The sequence below is a fragment of the Berghia stephanieae genome, chromosome 1 (assembly GCF_034508935.2).
Source record: "Berghia stephanieae isolate SIO BIC M18660-M18661 chromosome 1, UCSD_Bste_1.3, whole genome shotgun sequence".
NCBI lineage: Eukaryota > Metazoa > Mollusca > Gastropoda > Nudibranchia > Aeolidiidae > Berghia > Berghia stephanieae.
This window is the reverse complement of record NC_088360.1, coordinates 22,533,050-22,548,568: the sequence shown is the minus strand read 5'-3', so window position 1 is coordinate 22,548,568 and position 15,519 is coordinate 22,533,050. Positions and strand designations below refer to the sequence as shown.

General features: G+C 35.6%; 1 protein-coding gene across 1 annotated transcript; it reads left to right on the top strand.

Annotated features, from left to right (window-relative positions):
- Nucleotides 1-1,763: 1,763 nt before the first annotated feature.
- Nucleotides 1,764-13,545, top strand: LOC144970457 (PAT complex subunit Asterix-like). The gene is made up of 4 exons (XM_078910126.1): nucleotides 1,764-1,960; nucleotides 9,288-9,387; nucleotides 10,438-10,535; nucleotides 11,981-13,545. Exons 1-4 carry the CDS (start codon nucleotides 1,911-1,913, stop codon nucleotides 12,045-12,047), a joined length of 315 nt encoding a protein of 104 aa, XP_078766252.1. The 5' UTR covers nucleotides 1,764-1,910; the 3' UTR covers nucleotides 12,048-13,545.
- The last annotated feature ends 1,974 nt before the right edge of the window (nucleotides 13,546-15,519 follow it).

Here is a 15,519-nt window from a genome sequence, read left to right as displayed (position 1 = left end):
AGATTCTGCCAGTAGAACCGTATCATCTGCATACCTCAGATTTGTTACATTCTTTCCTCCAATACACACACCCCTTCTTATGTTCGATATCTCTTAATATCATTTCACTATAGAGGTTGAATAAATCTGGAGACAAAACACACCCTGCCTAACTCCTCTTCTAATATATAATAGATGAATAAATTAATAAATAAATACATAAATGAATAAATCAACCCAGGACTCCCATATTCCCATGGTGGTGAGTTTTTAGAATGACGAGGGACATTTTAATCGATCGATATTTGAAGGACGAGTTTCTGGCCAAATTGTTAAGTGTTTTCGGCAGCCTTGTATAACAAGACTAATTTTACTCTTTCAGATATGATTGTAGATTGGATTATATCACACGTTGTCCAATACCATTGGATTATGTTCTTTTTCTTCTTCTTGATGATGATGATGATGATGATGATGATGATGATGATGATGATGATGATGATGATGAGGCTGAATCGACTGGGGACCAACCACAGTTCCTCAGATCGCCTGATGGCGGCGTTAACTGGTCCACCAAAATCCTTTGAAAGGGGGAAAAAATGGTATGGAATAACTTAATAAGTGGCCACGCCCTCTGTGCTTTCCTTTTTCAAAAAACCATAAGGAACAGCTTCCCATGAAGCGTAAGCAAAAAACAGAGGATGGGCACTATTCGATATTTGAATCTATTGGGTACTAAAACCGAAATCTCATCGGGATTCGAGAATTTGATCAAAATATTTTTTTTTTACTGAGACTGATAACAGTAAATTAAATATAATCTTGTTATTGACACATTCATCACGTGTTTTCATGGTTTCATTGTTCAATAAGCTCAATAATGCTTTAGTAATCCCTCAATAGGCCACATGGAATAACATTTTCTGTTCATCCGTAGACTCAAGCCGCTGGTTTGATTTGGTTTTGGAAAAAGGAAAGCAACTCTTGCGGCTTAATACCCATTCACATCTGAGTCGAGTTGTGTGCAAAATGCCACTTTATCGACACAAAACTGTCCTAGAGTTTTGCGATAATTTTCACTGTCCGATCAATATTTACTTTCATTTTCTCTTAATTTTGTTACAAGGCGATAGTCAAATGTTTGACTGCGGGCCTATGTTTCATTTTCAGAATTTCAATAATCATTTGTAATTTTAATCACAATAAAACCAAGAAATAGGAATTGCGGAAAATGAAAATTTATTCATCTATATATTTATTTTAAAACAAATTATTTATTTGTCTTAATGTGGTAGGCTTGAAGGAAAAAAAATACTTACTTACTTACTTACTTACTTACTTACTTACTTACTTACTTACTTACTTACTTACTTACTTACTTACTTACTTACTTACTTACTCACTCGTTTTTAGTTGCCGAACCGAACAGAAACGAAACGTGATCGTTTTATCTCGGAATTAAATTTTCTTTCAGTTTCCAACCGACAAAGTGAAACAACACACGGAGTCTCTTGTTATTGTTTTTAGAACACCTTCGGATGAACAGTTCTCACCAAATAAATGTTTGTATAGTAATATGTTACACGTAGTTTTGTTTGCTGGTTTGTTTCGTGTGTTTGTTGTAATTAAATTAAAGAAATGTATAGTGTCTATCACACTGAGGCTTATTCACAAACAAGAGACGAAAATGAAAGCACACAGTTTACAGCCTCAGAGTAATTTTGCAATACCAGCTACCCGAAATAAATCTCAGTATCAATATTACACGACATCGATATTGATTCGCACCCATCACTTTATCGAAAGCCGAGAGCTAAGCACCATTCAGCTGCAATACAAAATCCAAACTAGAAAAGAGTTATAAAAATACTATCAAGGACTGGGGATGGTAAATTGAGAATCGGCATCATATCTAAGTTTGTCGTCCAAATATGCAACAACCCAATTCAACTGACGTGAAACGGCCGGGTAAAATCACAAGGTAAACTCTACTCTTGCCGACTCCGGTAGACAGTCGCAGTGACACTGCACTGCTGTTTATTTCTTCATAAAATCGGATCACTTAGTTATACTGACTGCTGGAACCCAGCAAGTGACTGACAACAGCAGCTACATGCTGTAAAAGTGGCTACCTGGACGGGGATTCCCCTTTTTGAGGATTAAGACACAAAGTATTGCATTTTCGTGATGTAGTAATACAACACCATATCTAGATGACCACTTACATTATACAATAATATTAACTTACGGAACAGGCAGTACTAGAGAGGTGAGCCGGTGTTACCAATACTTAGCTTCTATACCAGGACAAATCATTCGTTTGGACAGAAAAATAAATAAAAAACTTACCGCTAACCGTCAAAAGCAGTTTAGATTTGAAGATACATTTGTTTTCTTTAAAAAAACATTCGGTACTAGTTTAGTGAGCAGTGGCAGTCAAATTGTGGCCCAACTCGCCCATAGGAAAGTTGTGACTGGAAATTGCCGTTCGAGGTTTGGGGGGTTCAATTAAAGATACATAACTTCATTATAAAGAGGAATATCTGAGATATTTCGGTCTCATTATTTTCGTCTTTCAATTTCCTTTTAAAGGGTCCAATTAAGTAATAAAAGGCAGTGTCTACGTAACGTAGCTTGCACTAGCCAGTCTACGTACCGGTAGCCTTGCACTGCCAGAATCTCGTAGTAGCCTTGCACCTAGCCAATCTACATACACGGTAGCCTTGCACCTAGCCCAGAATCTACGTACACGGTAGCCTTGCACCTAGCCCCAGAATCTACGTACACGGTGGCCTTGCACCTAGCCCCAGAATCTACGTACACGGTAGCCTTGCACCTAGTCCCAGAATCTACGTACACGGTAGCCTTGCACCTAGCCCCAGAATCTACGTACACGGTAGCCTTGCACCTAGTCCCAGAATCTACGTACACGGTAGCCTTGCACCTAGCCCCAGAATCTACGTACACGGTAGCCTTGCACCTAGCCCAGAATCTACGTACACGGTAGCCTTGCACCTAGCCCCAGAATCTACGTACACTGTAGCCTTGCACCTAGTCCCAGAATCTACGTACACGGTAGCCTTGCACCTAGCCCCAGAATCTACGTACACGGTAACCTTGCACCTAGCCCCAGAATCTACGTACACGGCAGCCTTGCACCTAGCACCAGAATCTCCGTACAGGGTTACTGGGCTGGGCTGTCACATGCGTGGCTAAAGTGGCCAAAGAGAGAATCTATACTTTGGCATTAGACATCCATTACCCGATGTCTTGGTTTTTAATCCTAGCCTAGTGATAGTGAGAGAGAAAAAACAAAACAATCATAAATGTATCTGCAAACAGCAGAACGTTTTCATTTTACAATGAGATGGGAAGGGGAAGGGATGACAAGAGAGAGAGAGATGCCTGATGACGTAGATCAAAGGATTGTTACAGCGGTGTCCACGGAGCGTACTTCGTGAAATTATAACCTTTTATAGTGACACTGATTTTTTTCTCCAGATTGCTTATGCAGAATAAATCGTTTCCACCAAGAGAGCAGTAATAAGAGTATATTTCGACTCGGGCTTCAATTAAACTATAAATCGCAAGGCTTGTCTTTTAATGATAACATTAAGACTAAGATCTGGAGTTTTGGGAGTGTAAGATGGAATCTCGCCAATAATGGTTAAAATGTTTTGATTTAAAAAAAAAATAACACACACACACACACACACGAGCGCGCGGTCACGACAGCGAGGACCATCTATTGCTTGTGTTGCAACGGTAAACCAGTTTACGTGTACGTAGATCCTGAGGCTAGATGCCCCGTTACCGTGTAAGTAGGCACTCCCAAAAAAAAAAAAAGAGGCACACACACACACCCTAGATAGAGGAGCCACGACGCACACACACACACACACACACACACACAGAGTCTCGCATCCGCTACGAACTAATTTTGCGCACCAATTTTTACTGCACTTATGCACCAAATTGCATACCTATCTAGGGACACTTTTTTCTATATCTTTTTCTCAATAAACTTTTTAAAAAACCTTTGGTTTTTATTTTTTGCGACGGCACCTTGAAAACAGACGTAAGCCTCCACGATTTCACGAGGAATGAATCATCAAAATATTTACGATATAATTTCAAACACAACTTTTGAAATTCATCAAGGATTGTCTAGTACCGAATGTTTTTTGATAGAAAACAAATGCATCTTCAAATCTAAACTGCTTTTAACGGTAAGCGTTAAGTTAAAAAAATAATTTTCTGTCCAAACGAATGATTGGTAAGGATAAAGAAGCTAATTATTGGTAACCCCGGCACAGCTCTCTACATAAATGGATACTGTAAATCATTATCCTTGACTACAATACGAGTCACTCAAGACGATACTTCTTTTCAAAACTCGTGCTGACTTACCGGTGCCCACTTCCACTTCCACTTACCTTGTACGTAGATTCTGGGGCTAGGTGCAAGGCTACCATGTACGTTGACACTCCGTAAGTAAAAATCCATTAATAATTCCAGAAGTTATATGAAGTTAAAATTTGGCAATTTTCAATTGCATTAATTTTTTTATTTACTGTGTGTTTTTAAAATAAAAACGCTTGTTTTTAGAATCATATCGAAACTTTATTCATGCCAAATTTCAGGGCTCTATATCTATGCGCAGACACTTTTTAACTCTGCACCGAAATGCCATGTTTACATTATCTTCTCATCATGGCTGCCGGGCGATATCGATATTCATATCGATATTTTAAATTTAGTTATGTACTATTTTGAATTTTGTCTATATTTTCAGTACTATTATTTACTATGTTTTTATTTTGAATACATACTTTCCAACTTTATTTATGGGCATTTTATAGTTTTTGTTTTAAAAGTTCGTATATTTCTTCTCTTTGTGAAATCCAATATTAATAATATCGATATTTTAAATATACCAATTGCTTTAATTTTATTTTATTTTGCCATCAAGTCATCAAGTTTCTTTCCCATTTGTTTAGATATGTTTATTATCATTTGTATCCATATTCTAAAGGCCTTAGCCTTAATAATTATTATGGTAAGAAGTTCTATTACTATTAGTTATAAATTTTGACATCCCCACACATTGATAGAGAAGGGGCGGGGGGGGGGGTGGGGGGAATAACATTATATTAATTATCACTTAAAATGATGTAATAGCAATAAACCCAAAGTGGTTCAGCATCATTTTTTAAAGTATTAAAAGCCAGAACTTTCCTTCTAATTAAAATAGGGAATCCGTTTCAATTTATTTGAACTTTTTCAATCTACCATTTTTTTTATATGCAATTAAATTGCCAGAGGTAAAAATAAACTCATTATGTCATTACGCAACATGTTTATATCTTTTCATTTAAATACTCTCAAACCCTTTTTAATTCTCTATGTATTAAATCAAAGAGAGGAATTACTTGCAATTGTTTCAGTGAGATATTGGGCATAAATCCAGAAGTGATATAGCAAATTGTTTCTCACGTCTAGCCGAGTTTTTAATTATGTAACATTTGCGTCATATTATGTAATAATGTGTTAATTTGAAATATTTATCTTCCTCTTTATTAATGTAAATGCATTGTCCTCGATAAGACGAACATTTTGGTATACAATATATGATAAGAACTCCATATAGACTGTTTTAACCATTTTTAATTAACATCACGCGATTTCGGTCACAACTTTGCAATGGTAATTTTGGGGTAAAAATCGGTCTGAAATTTCAGACTTTGAACTGCCGTAACTACATTTCTAATCAAGATAGAAAAAAAATTCAAACTGTTTTGTAATCTGTTTTGCCAGCTCTTTCATATGACATTGGTTTCAAATGTGTGAGTTACATTTAGAATTTCTATTAAACTCCCTACTTGCACTGCTCGTGCTGGGGCTGGGGTAGGAGTAGATAGTAGTACGAGGTTATACTTATTACTTTTTCCTAAAGCCTAAAGATTTTAGAACTCAAAACACATTGATCCAACCAAATCAGATTGGGGTTTGACTTTAACTTTGACTCTGATACATTCTTTGGTACTTTCGTAAAAACGTGATCCCTGCTGAGCGGAGTAATTTTTGCAAATTGGATTATTTGAATTTGAAGTTTTTACTTTCTTCCTTGTTCTGAGACACCAAGAAGTTTTAAAAACACAGTAACAGGAAGGGGTTGGAGTGGAGTATCAGTCTTGAGTCACATTTTCAGCAGGTCTCCCGTAAGCTCGGTCTAGCATCTCTTTTCAATTAGTATTTTCACCTTGAATCTGTGTTTATTTACAGAGTGGTTATTCAGAGTCAACTCTGGATAGCCTTTCACATGGACAGTTAGTCAGAACTGAATATCGGAGTTTGGTTCTAGTTCTTGCAAGATGTGTAATTTTCATTTTGATACCAGTTTGTTACAGTTACTTTGTTACTTTGGCAATTTTTGTGTTAGGCCAAAATTCCAAGCCTCAAGGCCGCCTATGTCGGCCTCATGAATTCTGTCGGCAGCATATATTATGCCAAGGCTTGAGGCAAAAATACCAAATACATTTATATATGTGTGTATATATATAATTATGACATATATATATATATATATATTTATATATATATATATATATATATATATATATATATATATATATATATATATATATAATATATATATATATATATATATATATTATAATATGTCATAATTATAACTAGTAAGAAGCCCGCAATTTCGCGGGGAAAGAACTATTTTCATTCGATATTGTACCCACCATCATTTAATGAGGGCAGATTGGTAAACAACGTTGTCTGTGTAACTTGGTACATCCTTTGTTGATTTTTCTGTGTGACCCCATCATGAAGTGTAAGCCACTATAGCCTCTGACCCGTGACACAGCAACATACAGTTGTCCATGTGTGAAAACAGGTTGTGGTAAGAAAATCAACTGCTAAAATAAATCTGAAGTAGCAGACGTGAGCAGAGTTGAAAGATGATCCTGGGATCAAGAACTTACCTTACATTACAGTACTCGGGTGATTATGTTTGTAAAAACGCACCATTTCTATGCACCTCAGTTGGCGGTGCTGGTTGATTAATGAAAATGCTGCTGCTTGAAGCTCGAAGGAAAAAAATAACGATAAGTGTTGAATTGTAAGCCTCAATTTATTAGATGACATACTGTGGGCGTTTCTGATTTCCCCTTTATCAACAAAACACGATGAATAAGACACTAAGGACGAATGAGAGATGTGTAGTGTGAATGGCGTAGATAAGGTAAATAAACATAAACAATGATGGAACAGGAAGTTTTTGAAAAACAACAAAAGAAGAAGAGAAAAACCCCCAATAAAATGACAAAGACGTGGTAAACGAATAAACTGATGATAATGATAAACTATTATAAAATGATAATAATCGATGTTTACATATAAATGCACGACAATAACACATTGAATGGTACCGATGTTGTTTTTAAAAAAATATAATAATGATAATAATAATAATAGATTAATTTAAGGTTTTAAATATATGTCCAGTAACTATATCAACAAAAATGATGTCTTTCTCAATAAAGTAAACTTTTTTTTTTTAAATGTCCACAATGGGATTGAACCCAGTAGTTTCAAGGTTAGAGTCTGACAGCTTATCCACTGCGCTACGGAGCCACTTGACTGTTCATAACATTTAATAAGGTCTTTCTAAAACCTTATATTTTACCTTCAATGCAACTTCTATTTTCTGGTTTTAAATTTCGATTTTTTAGATTATTATTATTATTTTTTAATTTATTACCAAAGAAATTAAACCTGGGTATTATCCACCCGAAACCGTCACACTGAAAGCATCATAGGGGCAATTAATACTTGATGTCATAAATAGATGAAAACTTAGTGTAGATCTGAATTCCGTAAAGTAATTAGGTGAATACATTATTTCGAATGCAATGATGTGCGTAAAAATGTCAAACTGACAACTTTTTACAGTGTCCAGATTGGTTGTTTTTGAGAGTGTTAGTGTCGTCGGTACGTATTTTATGATATCTGTTTGACTCAACGAACTTTCAAACTGACTTTAAATTATAAAAGGAAATCAAGTTATCTGTTTATCTATCTGTAAAAAATACATTTCTTATTTTCAAATCTTTCAGTAGAGTTGTGCGCCGTATCAATTTTTTTTATTGACTCAAATAAGCACAATGTTCTCCACAAGGCTATATTTTTTAAAGAAAGGATTTGCTTGGTTTAAAAAACAAACAAACACGAGACACTCTCTCTCTCTCTCTCTCTCTCTCTCTCTCTCTCTCTCTCTCTCTCTCTCTCTCTCTCTCTCTCTCTCTCTCTCTCTCTCTCTCTCTCTCTCTCTGAAATTTTACCACAACCCTTGAAAGAATCACACTTGTCATTTTAGTCACTTTGTCTTTTATCCATTTCTCTGTTTTACTGAACTCATTTATTTTAAAACTCGTGTCTTCAATATGTTGGAAGGCTGCGGCTATTCGGACTCAAACTCGGATGCACTTGTGCAATCAACAAGTTATTCGGACTCGTCTGAATAGCCTTGTCTCCTGTGGCAGTATTATTTTTTGGTTGTTTTTGAAAATTTGAATTTATTATAATTATTGACAATTACATAAAATAGATACGGATGACAGTAACAATAATATATAGTAACTGTCAACAAGAACAAAAATCAGTCAAAGTAACTGAGGCCTAAAGGAAAAGCTTTTCTAAACAAAATTTGTATGATGTCCAAAAAAAATAAAAAATCGGGACAAAATTATAAATGTTCTGATAGTGTTACATAGGCACTGATAGTGTTAGATAGGCACTGATAGCGTTAGATAGGCACTGGTAGTGTTAGATAGGCACTGGTAGTGTTAGATAGGCACTTATGATGTTAGATAGGCACAATCCTTCTACAGTCTGAAGTTGGGGTATCTGCTGAGTCAGTTTGATAAGGGCAAAACAGAATTTCTTCTATTTATATTAGTACCACCCTCTGCCCACTGCCCACACTGTCCCCTGTGTTTTTTGATTGAATCTTGAAGTTTGAGTCCTAATTGCCACTTTGTTGTTGTAAATGCTGCTCGAAGCTTGAAGAAACAAATAACAATATGAAATTGATTGTAAGCTTCAATTTAATAATAAATGAAAACACTTTGTCGTTGAAAAATGTCATTCAATTTGTGTAGAGCTCATTTACAGGTCTAATTTAGATTGTTGTACCACTCAGGTCACTATAAGCTTAAAAAGATGTGCTACAGTATTATTGATATTGTCAGAATTCTGTTCCGTTACTTACATCATTTTATCTTCACCATCAGGTACAAACCCCAGCCATCGGGAAGTCCCTCGGATGACCCAACCCCCGATTACATGAATCTCTTGGGAATGATATTCAGTATGTGTGGACTCATGATGAAGGTAGGTGAAGGTGTCTTAACCGTGGAGTTTTAGTGGAACAGACTGGAGTTTTAGTGGAACAGACTGGAGTTTTAGTGGAACAGACTGGAGTTTTAGTGGAACAGACTGATGTTTTAGTGGAACAGACTGGAGTTTTAGTGGAACAGACTGGAGTTTTAGTGGAACAGACTGGAGTTTTAGTGGAACAGACTGGAGTTTTAGTGGAACAGACTGGAGTTTTTTAGATTAAAATACTGAGAATAAAAATAGCAACCCTTTTGAGAAGCTGGTTTTGGTATTTTTTAATCTGGAAGATCGAATGAAATTTGAATTTGTCCACAGCTTTTCGGAGTAACTTTGTATTTGTTTTCAATGTTTATTTGTTTATTGTTGTGTTGACAAAGGGTTTGTACCCAAAACAGCCATTGTCCGTACTGTCCCTATCCGAAGCCTCTCCATCATCAACTTGTCTTTAGTATTTGTGCAATCCCAGGCTTCAGGCAGCCCCCATCGCTCTCTACTTTTTAGTATTGGCATTGTTTTGTGTGTCGACTGTTATGAAGATGCCTTTTTATAAGTTCATATCGCCATACAATACAAAACAAGGTGTATGTGAGTCTGCTATTGGTATTTTAATTCTTTGGCAGTGCCAATTTTACCCTTAGGCTTTGGTACTGGTCATTTTGTGGGATGTTGTGGTTTAGTGTGTGTTGTTTGTAAACATTTCAACTTTGCATTATAACACTCTATTGATGAATACAAATACAAATTAAATGAAAGTTGGCATCCTGTTAGAAAAAAGATGAACTTGTATTATATATTATTATTATTATTATTATTATTATTATTATTATTATTATTATTATTATTATTATTAGTAGTAGTAGTAGTGGTAGTAGTAGTAGTAGTAGTGGTAGTAGTAGCAGTAGTAGTAGTAGTAGTAGTAGCAGTAGTAGAAGTAGCAGTAGAAGTAGCAGCAGCAGCACATCATAATCATCATCATAATTCTTCTTCTTCTATTATCATCCCGATTGTTATGAACCAACAAAATGTCTCTCGTTTCCTTTCCAGTTGAAATGGTGTGCCTGGGTTGCTGTCTATTGTTCTTTCATCAGTTTTGCCAACTCCCGGACCTCCGATGACACCAAACAGATGTTGAGTAGTTTTATGTGAGTCTCACAACTTGTACTTATAATGGATTCTCATCGTTGTTGTCGTCATCATCAACATCATCGTCAAACAATACTTCTTCTTCTTCTTCGTTCCTCTGATGGACATCTAGGGCTGCAGTCCGACATCTGCTATGAAGACTGTGGTCCGCTTTAGGTCCTCAGCCTCACCATAGAGCTTTGTGTTGAGTGTTGTAGGGGTGACCCAGTGGTTCGAGCGGGTGGTTGGATGGGAGCATCACCCTTGAATCAGATACCTATGATGTTCGCATGGGTGTACGATCCGATAGTGATGTCGTTTCTTCTTCTCTTTACTAGCCTATCCTGCTTCTTTGGTTTGTGATTGTATTTTTGACAGGGGATATTTTTTTTCTGTAAATCTTCTGTCTGTTTGTTCTTGGTTATTTATAATTTAGCTTATGATATCTTTAGGTTATGATTTTGATTTACATTTGTACTATTTTTGTTAGATTGCTTGTTTTTTTGTTTCAGCGGTCTCTCATATAACCTCAATTGTGTTGGAAGAGACCTAAAGCAACAAACAAACAAACCAGTGGTTCGAACGTTGCACGTTGTATAATGGGCAATCCATAAGCACATGTAAAGTGGTTTCATGGTCGGTTCCACATGGGCAATAAGGGGTTGTTCCAATACCTAGCTTTGTAAACATATGTCCTCTTAGTCTATTGTGTCCTGTTCGGACACAATACAATATTTGGCTTCTGGCACCAAAACCTTCCTGGTATTAGTATTAGAGAGTAGGTCTGCATTTGTCAGGCCAGCGGGAAATTCTTTTATGGAAATTACTCACCCCCACCCCCCCCCCCCCCCCCCCCCCCCCTCACGGCCAAAGAAAAAATGTTATCATTACAAAGGAAATACAAAGATGACACGATTGTTGTCAATGGCTTGGCTTTTGAGACGTCAGTATGGCTTTGCTGTCGGTGTGGCTTTGCTGTCAGTATGGCTTTGCTATCGGTGTGGCTTTGCTGTCAGTATGGCTTTGCTCATTGCTGTCAGTCTGGCTTTGCTGTCAGTGTCTTGATATCGTTGTAAATTCTAATGATGTTTTAAGTCTAGCCATGACAGATAGGTGACAGATATGTACATTACCCTTCTTAACTCAGAAGTGAATGAGTACCTGGCAGTATGCAGCGATGGATGTTTTTAAATGTTAGAATGAAAAAGATGCTTATTATTATTATTATTATTATTATTATTATTATTATTATTATTATTATTATTATTATTATTATTATTATTATTATTATTATTATTATTATTATTATCATTATTATTATTATTTTATTATTATTATTATTATTATTATTATTATTATTATTATTAATTATTAATTATTATTATTATTATTATCATTATTATATTTTATTATTATTATTATTATTATTATTATTATTATTGTTTTGTTATCTTTCACCTTTCAGGCTGTCGATATCAGCAGTGGTGATGTCTTACTTACAAAACCCCCAGCCTATGCAGCCTCCATGGTAGAGACATGTTCATCCATTGAAACGGCTCGAATTATTTATTATATTTCATTATTTCATCAGAGTTTTTACCACCCTCGTGTTGATGCGAATGTTGCTGCTTGAAGCTTGAATAAATAACAATATTAAAATGGAGTGGAAGCTTTTCAATGTCATCTACAAAGACAAACGATGTGGGTGTTTCAGGTTTCCCCTTTTTTGAATTAGACACTGGAGGAGAATCACATTTATCTGTAATGCCTCGTTCATCGTTTTTTAATGAAAGTCCACATCATCTGTTGTCGCCAATTTACATTGGAGCTCTTCATTTCTTTTTTTTTTTATTATCGTTATTTATTGATGTGAATGACGATGATAGGAGATGGAACAAATTTGATTTTTATCTGTTTTCAAACCTGCCTAATGCAATGTAAAATTAGTAGAATTACAATTTTTTGGCTACAGCTACAGAGATGCATTCACCTCTATGACTCAATAAATCTTGTTGAAAAGGAAAATATAGTTCCTAAGATCCTATATTCAGGACTTACTTTGAAGCATTTGTGAACCATGGTGATGGTAAATTATTGATTTGTAAAGCCATTTATTTTGACTTTTTCATTTTTTCCCTTGGAAACGACAAATTTTTAACATTTCAGGTAGGCAGCTCTGTGTGTTGAACACAGGAGACATTTTTAAAAATCTAGATTTGTTATATGTGTATATGTGTCTTGATTGAAAGTTTTGAAATTTTGTTTTGTTTTATTTAGTTATTTTTGTATGTGTGTGTCTAAAATGTATTCCTCCATTTGCCTCACACTTCATATTTTATGCCTTGTCTTTTTAGAGCTTTTCTTCCAAGAATCACGACTGAATTTGTTTCATATTTCGTTGGTGAACCGTGGGTGTTTGATTAAATTAATAATAACAATAATATACGGCTGCTAAAAGTTTCCTTAGTAGGTTCGTATCACTTTGATGTGATATTCAAATTGAAAATTTTTTTTAATGAGTTTGTAACTGACTATTGTAACATTTGGAATGCTTGATCTTTCTGTAAAAAAAAATATGGGACACCGTGGCTCAGTGGTACAAACTTTGCTTCATACCCTAAAGGTATCGAGTTCTAATACCAGCCGCGCTGTGTGGCCTTGAGCAAGTGACCCCGTCTTAGCTCACTGCACTGCAGCTGATACGTGGGTTATTCCAGTCTTCCCTTGGAATAGGCCCTAAAGACAAATTTCCTCTATGGGATGAATTAAATGGATTAATTTATATAAATTGATTGGGGTTAAAGTTCAATGTGATGGCTTGGTTGAATGACAAGGGGTCATAGGTCAGTGCGATTGTTTTGGTTGAATGATAAGGGGTCAAAGGTCAGTGTAATGGCTTGGTTGAATGTCAAGGGGTGAAAGTGAAAGGTCATTGTGATGGAAATGTTCCAAGAACGGATATCTCAAATATGCAGAGTGATGTAGTCACAAATTTGAATCAGAAAATAAAACTTTATATGAATGGCTCAATACTTATATTTTATTTCATTTTCTGTTTTTCAAGTTCTCTGTTATGCATTGTAGTATGTTTAGTTTACTTATTATATTATATCATTGGTAAACATTTGAGTGTATTCCTCTTAGTTGGGATCTGTTCTTATGTCTGGATGAGACTTTTAGGTGATCTCAAAGTAAGTACTTTGACGGTGTGCTCTTGGAATCTACATCTGTTCCCTATTTGAACCAATTCTCCTTTGTCTTACCTTTTCTTTTGTGCTTTAATTGTAATTCTAGAACTTTTTACTATCCCATTTTTTTCCTATTTACTGGCGCTGATATGACCTTAATGTTTGCAAGCACCGAAAACCCTTAAACTTAAAAACATTAAAAAAAAACAAACAAACAATGTGTTGCAAGCGCCGTAAAACCCTTAAAAACATTTTTTTAAAAACAACGTTGATATAAGTCAGATCTAAATCTTTTTATCAAATACTCCACAATCTGGATGTCTCTATTATCCGGTCAGGTTGTCTGGATACGGATCGTCTTCTTCTTTATTTGTACACCGGATCCAAACACTTATTTTGGGAACAAACCACAACGATATTTAGAGGATATATGACTCTATAATCCGAGTATCTCATTGACTGTCTTCATTTGGCCACACACAGTCGAGGACGGATATATCAACAACATCATCAGACAGCAGTAAAATGTTGATAAAAGCGTGATGTCGATATATCTGTCATTCTACAAATGAAAGGGAAACAACTCAGAAAATACCAGAAAATAACAAGGGAAGTAAATCTTGATGGTATGGTGGCCTTTAAAAAATCCGATTTTGAAATTTATGACGGTTCACTTTACATGACTTTGATAGTCTAATATTTTGGTCTGTCTCTGAAGGCCAAGAATAAGTTTATGGACCCTTCCTCAGCACTGGCAAGGACCTCAAATAAGGAATTGCCCTTATGATGTTGCTATGAAACACAGTGAAGAATCTTGATAACTACTATAGTAGCATGGCCGGAAACTGGTCCCAATGGTACCTATCCTCATCCAACTCCACATTGGCAATGGCGTCGTCTAAAAATGAATTATTGTCGACTGGTATCGTGACTGATTACCAGTAATAGTGACCTTGACCTAGCCCATCGATCTGTAAATCTTGCAACAATTTTCTGATTTCCGACTGTGTGATTGTGCTTGATATATTCTGTTGAGGGCTGACATTAAAAAAAAAAAAAAAATCTAAAGTAAAAATAAAATTCGTAACGTCAAAAAAAAACAAAAAAAAACAACAGAACCAACAAAAAATTAAAATTAAAGGGGTTTTTTTCGTGCGTCGAAAAAATAAATTTTTATTCCGTTTAGAACGTGGACTTAAAAAAAAAAACGCCAAAAAAACAAAAAAACTTTTTCTTTGTCGCGTCAAAGACAAAACAAACTAGTCAGCAAAGTATATTATCATTCCACCTACACGCTCTGTTAGACATGGATGTATTTACTGTGCAACAGACGAGAGAGAGAGAGAGGTGGCAATGTTTTGTCTTGTCACGAGTTGTCAAACACGCGCGTAGTCGGTATTCAACTAATATACACAGCGTGTGTGGGACCGTGCCATTTCTCTCTAATTTGCTATAGACACACGTATTTTTCCGGTTTACTATTTTCCTTCCTATGCTTTCTTTGTTTGTGTTTGCAAGTCAACCGAAAAAAATAATGCGAAGTCTATATTTTTGTTCGAACGGTGATTGACTGCTCTCAGCGCAGGGGAAGTTTTCTTTCCTAAAGACCATGATTGTTTAAATTTTTCTCTTTTTCCTCCTTCACCAACGGCCACACCCTTCTCTTCTCTTTCTTCTTCTTTCTCTCTTTCTTCTTCTTCTTCTTCTTCTTCTTCTTCTTCTTCTTCTTCTTCTTCTTCTTCTTTCTTCTTCTTCTTCTTCTTCTTCTTCTCTCTTCTTCTTCTTCTTCTTCTTCTTCTTCTTCTTCTTCTTCTTC

What these genes read in the sequence shown, in the direction of transcription:
- LOC144970457 (XM_078910126.1), top strand. Translation starts at nt 1,911, where the DNA reads ATGCAACAACCCAATTCAACTGACGTGAAACGGCCGGGTAAAATCACA. An exon ending in TGTGTGGACTCATGATGAAG is followed by an intron (nt 9,388 to 10,437) that starts GTAGGTGAAGGT and finishes TTTCCTTTCCAG; the next exon opens with TTGAAATGGTGTGCCTGGGT. An exon ending in CAGATGTTGAGTAGTTTTAT is followed by an intron (nt 10,536 to 11,980) that starts GTGAGTCTCACA and finishes TTCACCTTTCAG; the next exon opens with GCTGTCGATATCAGCAGTGG.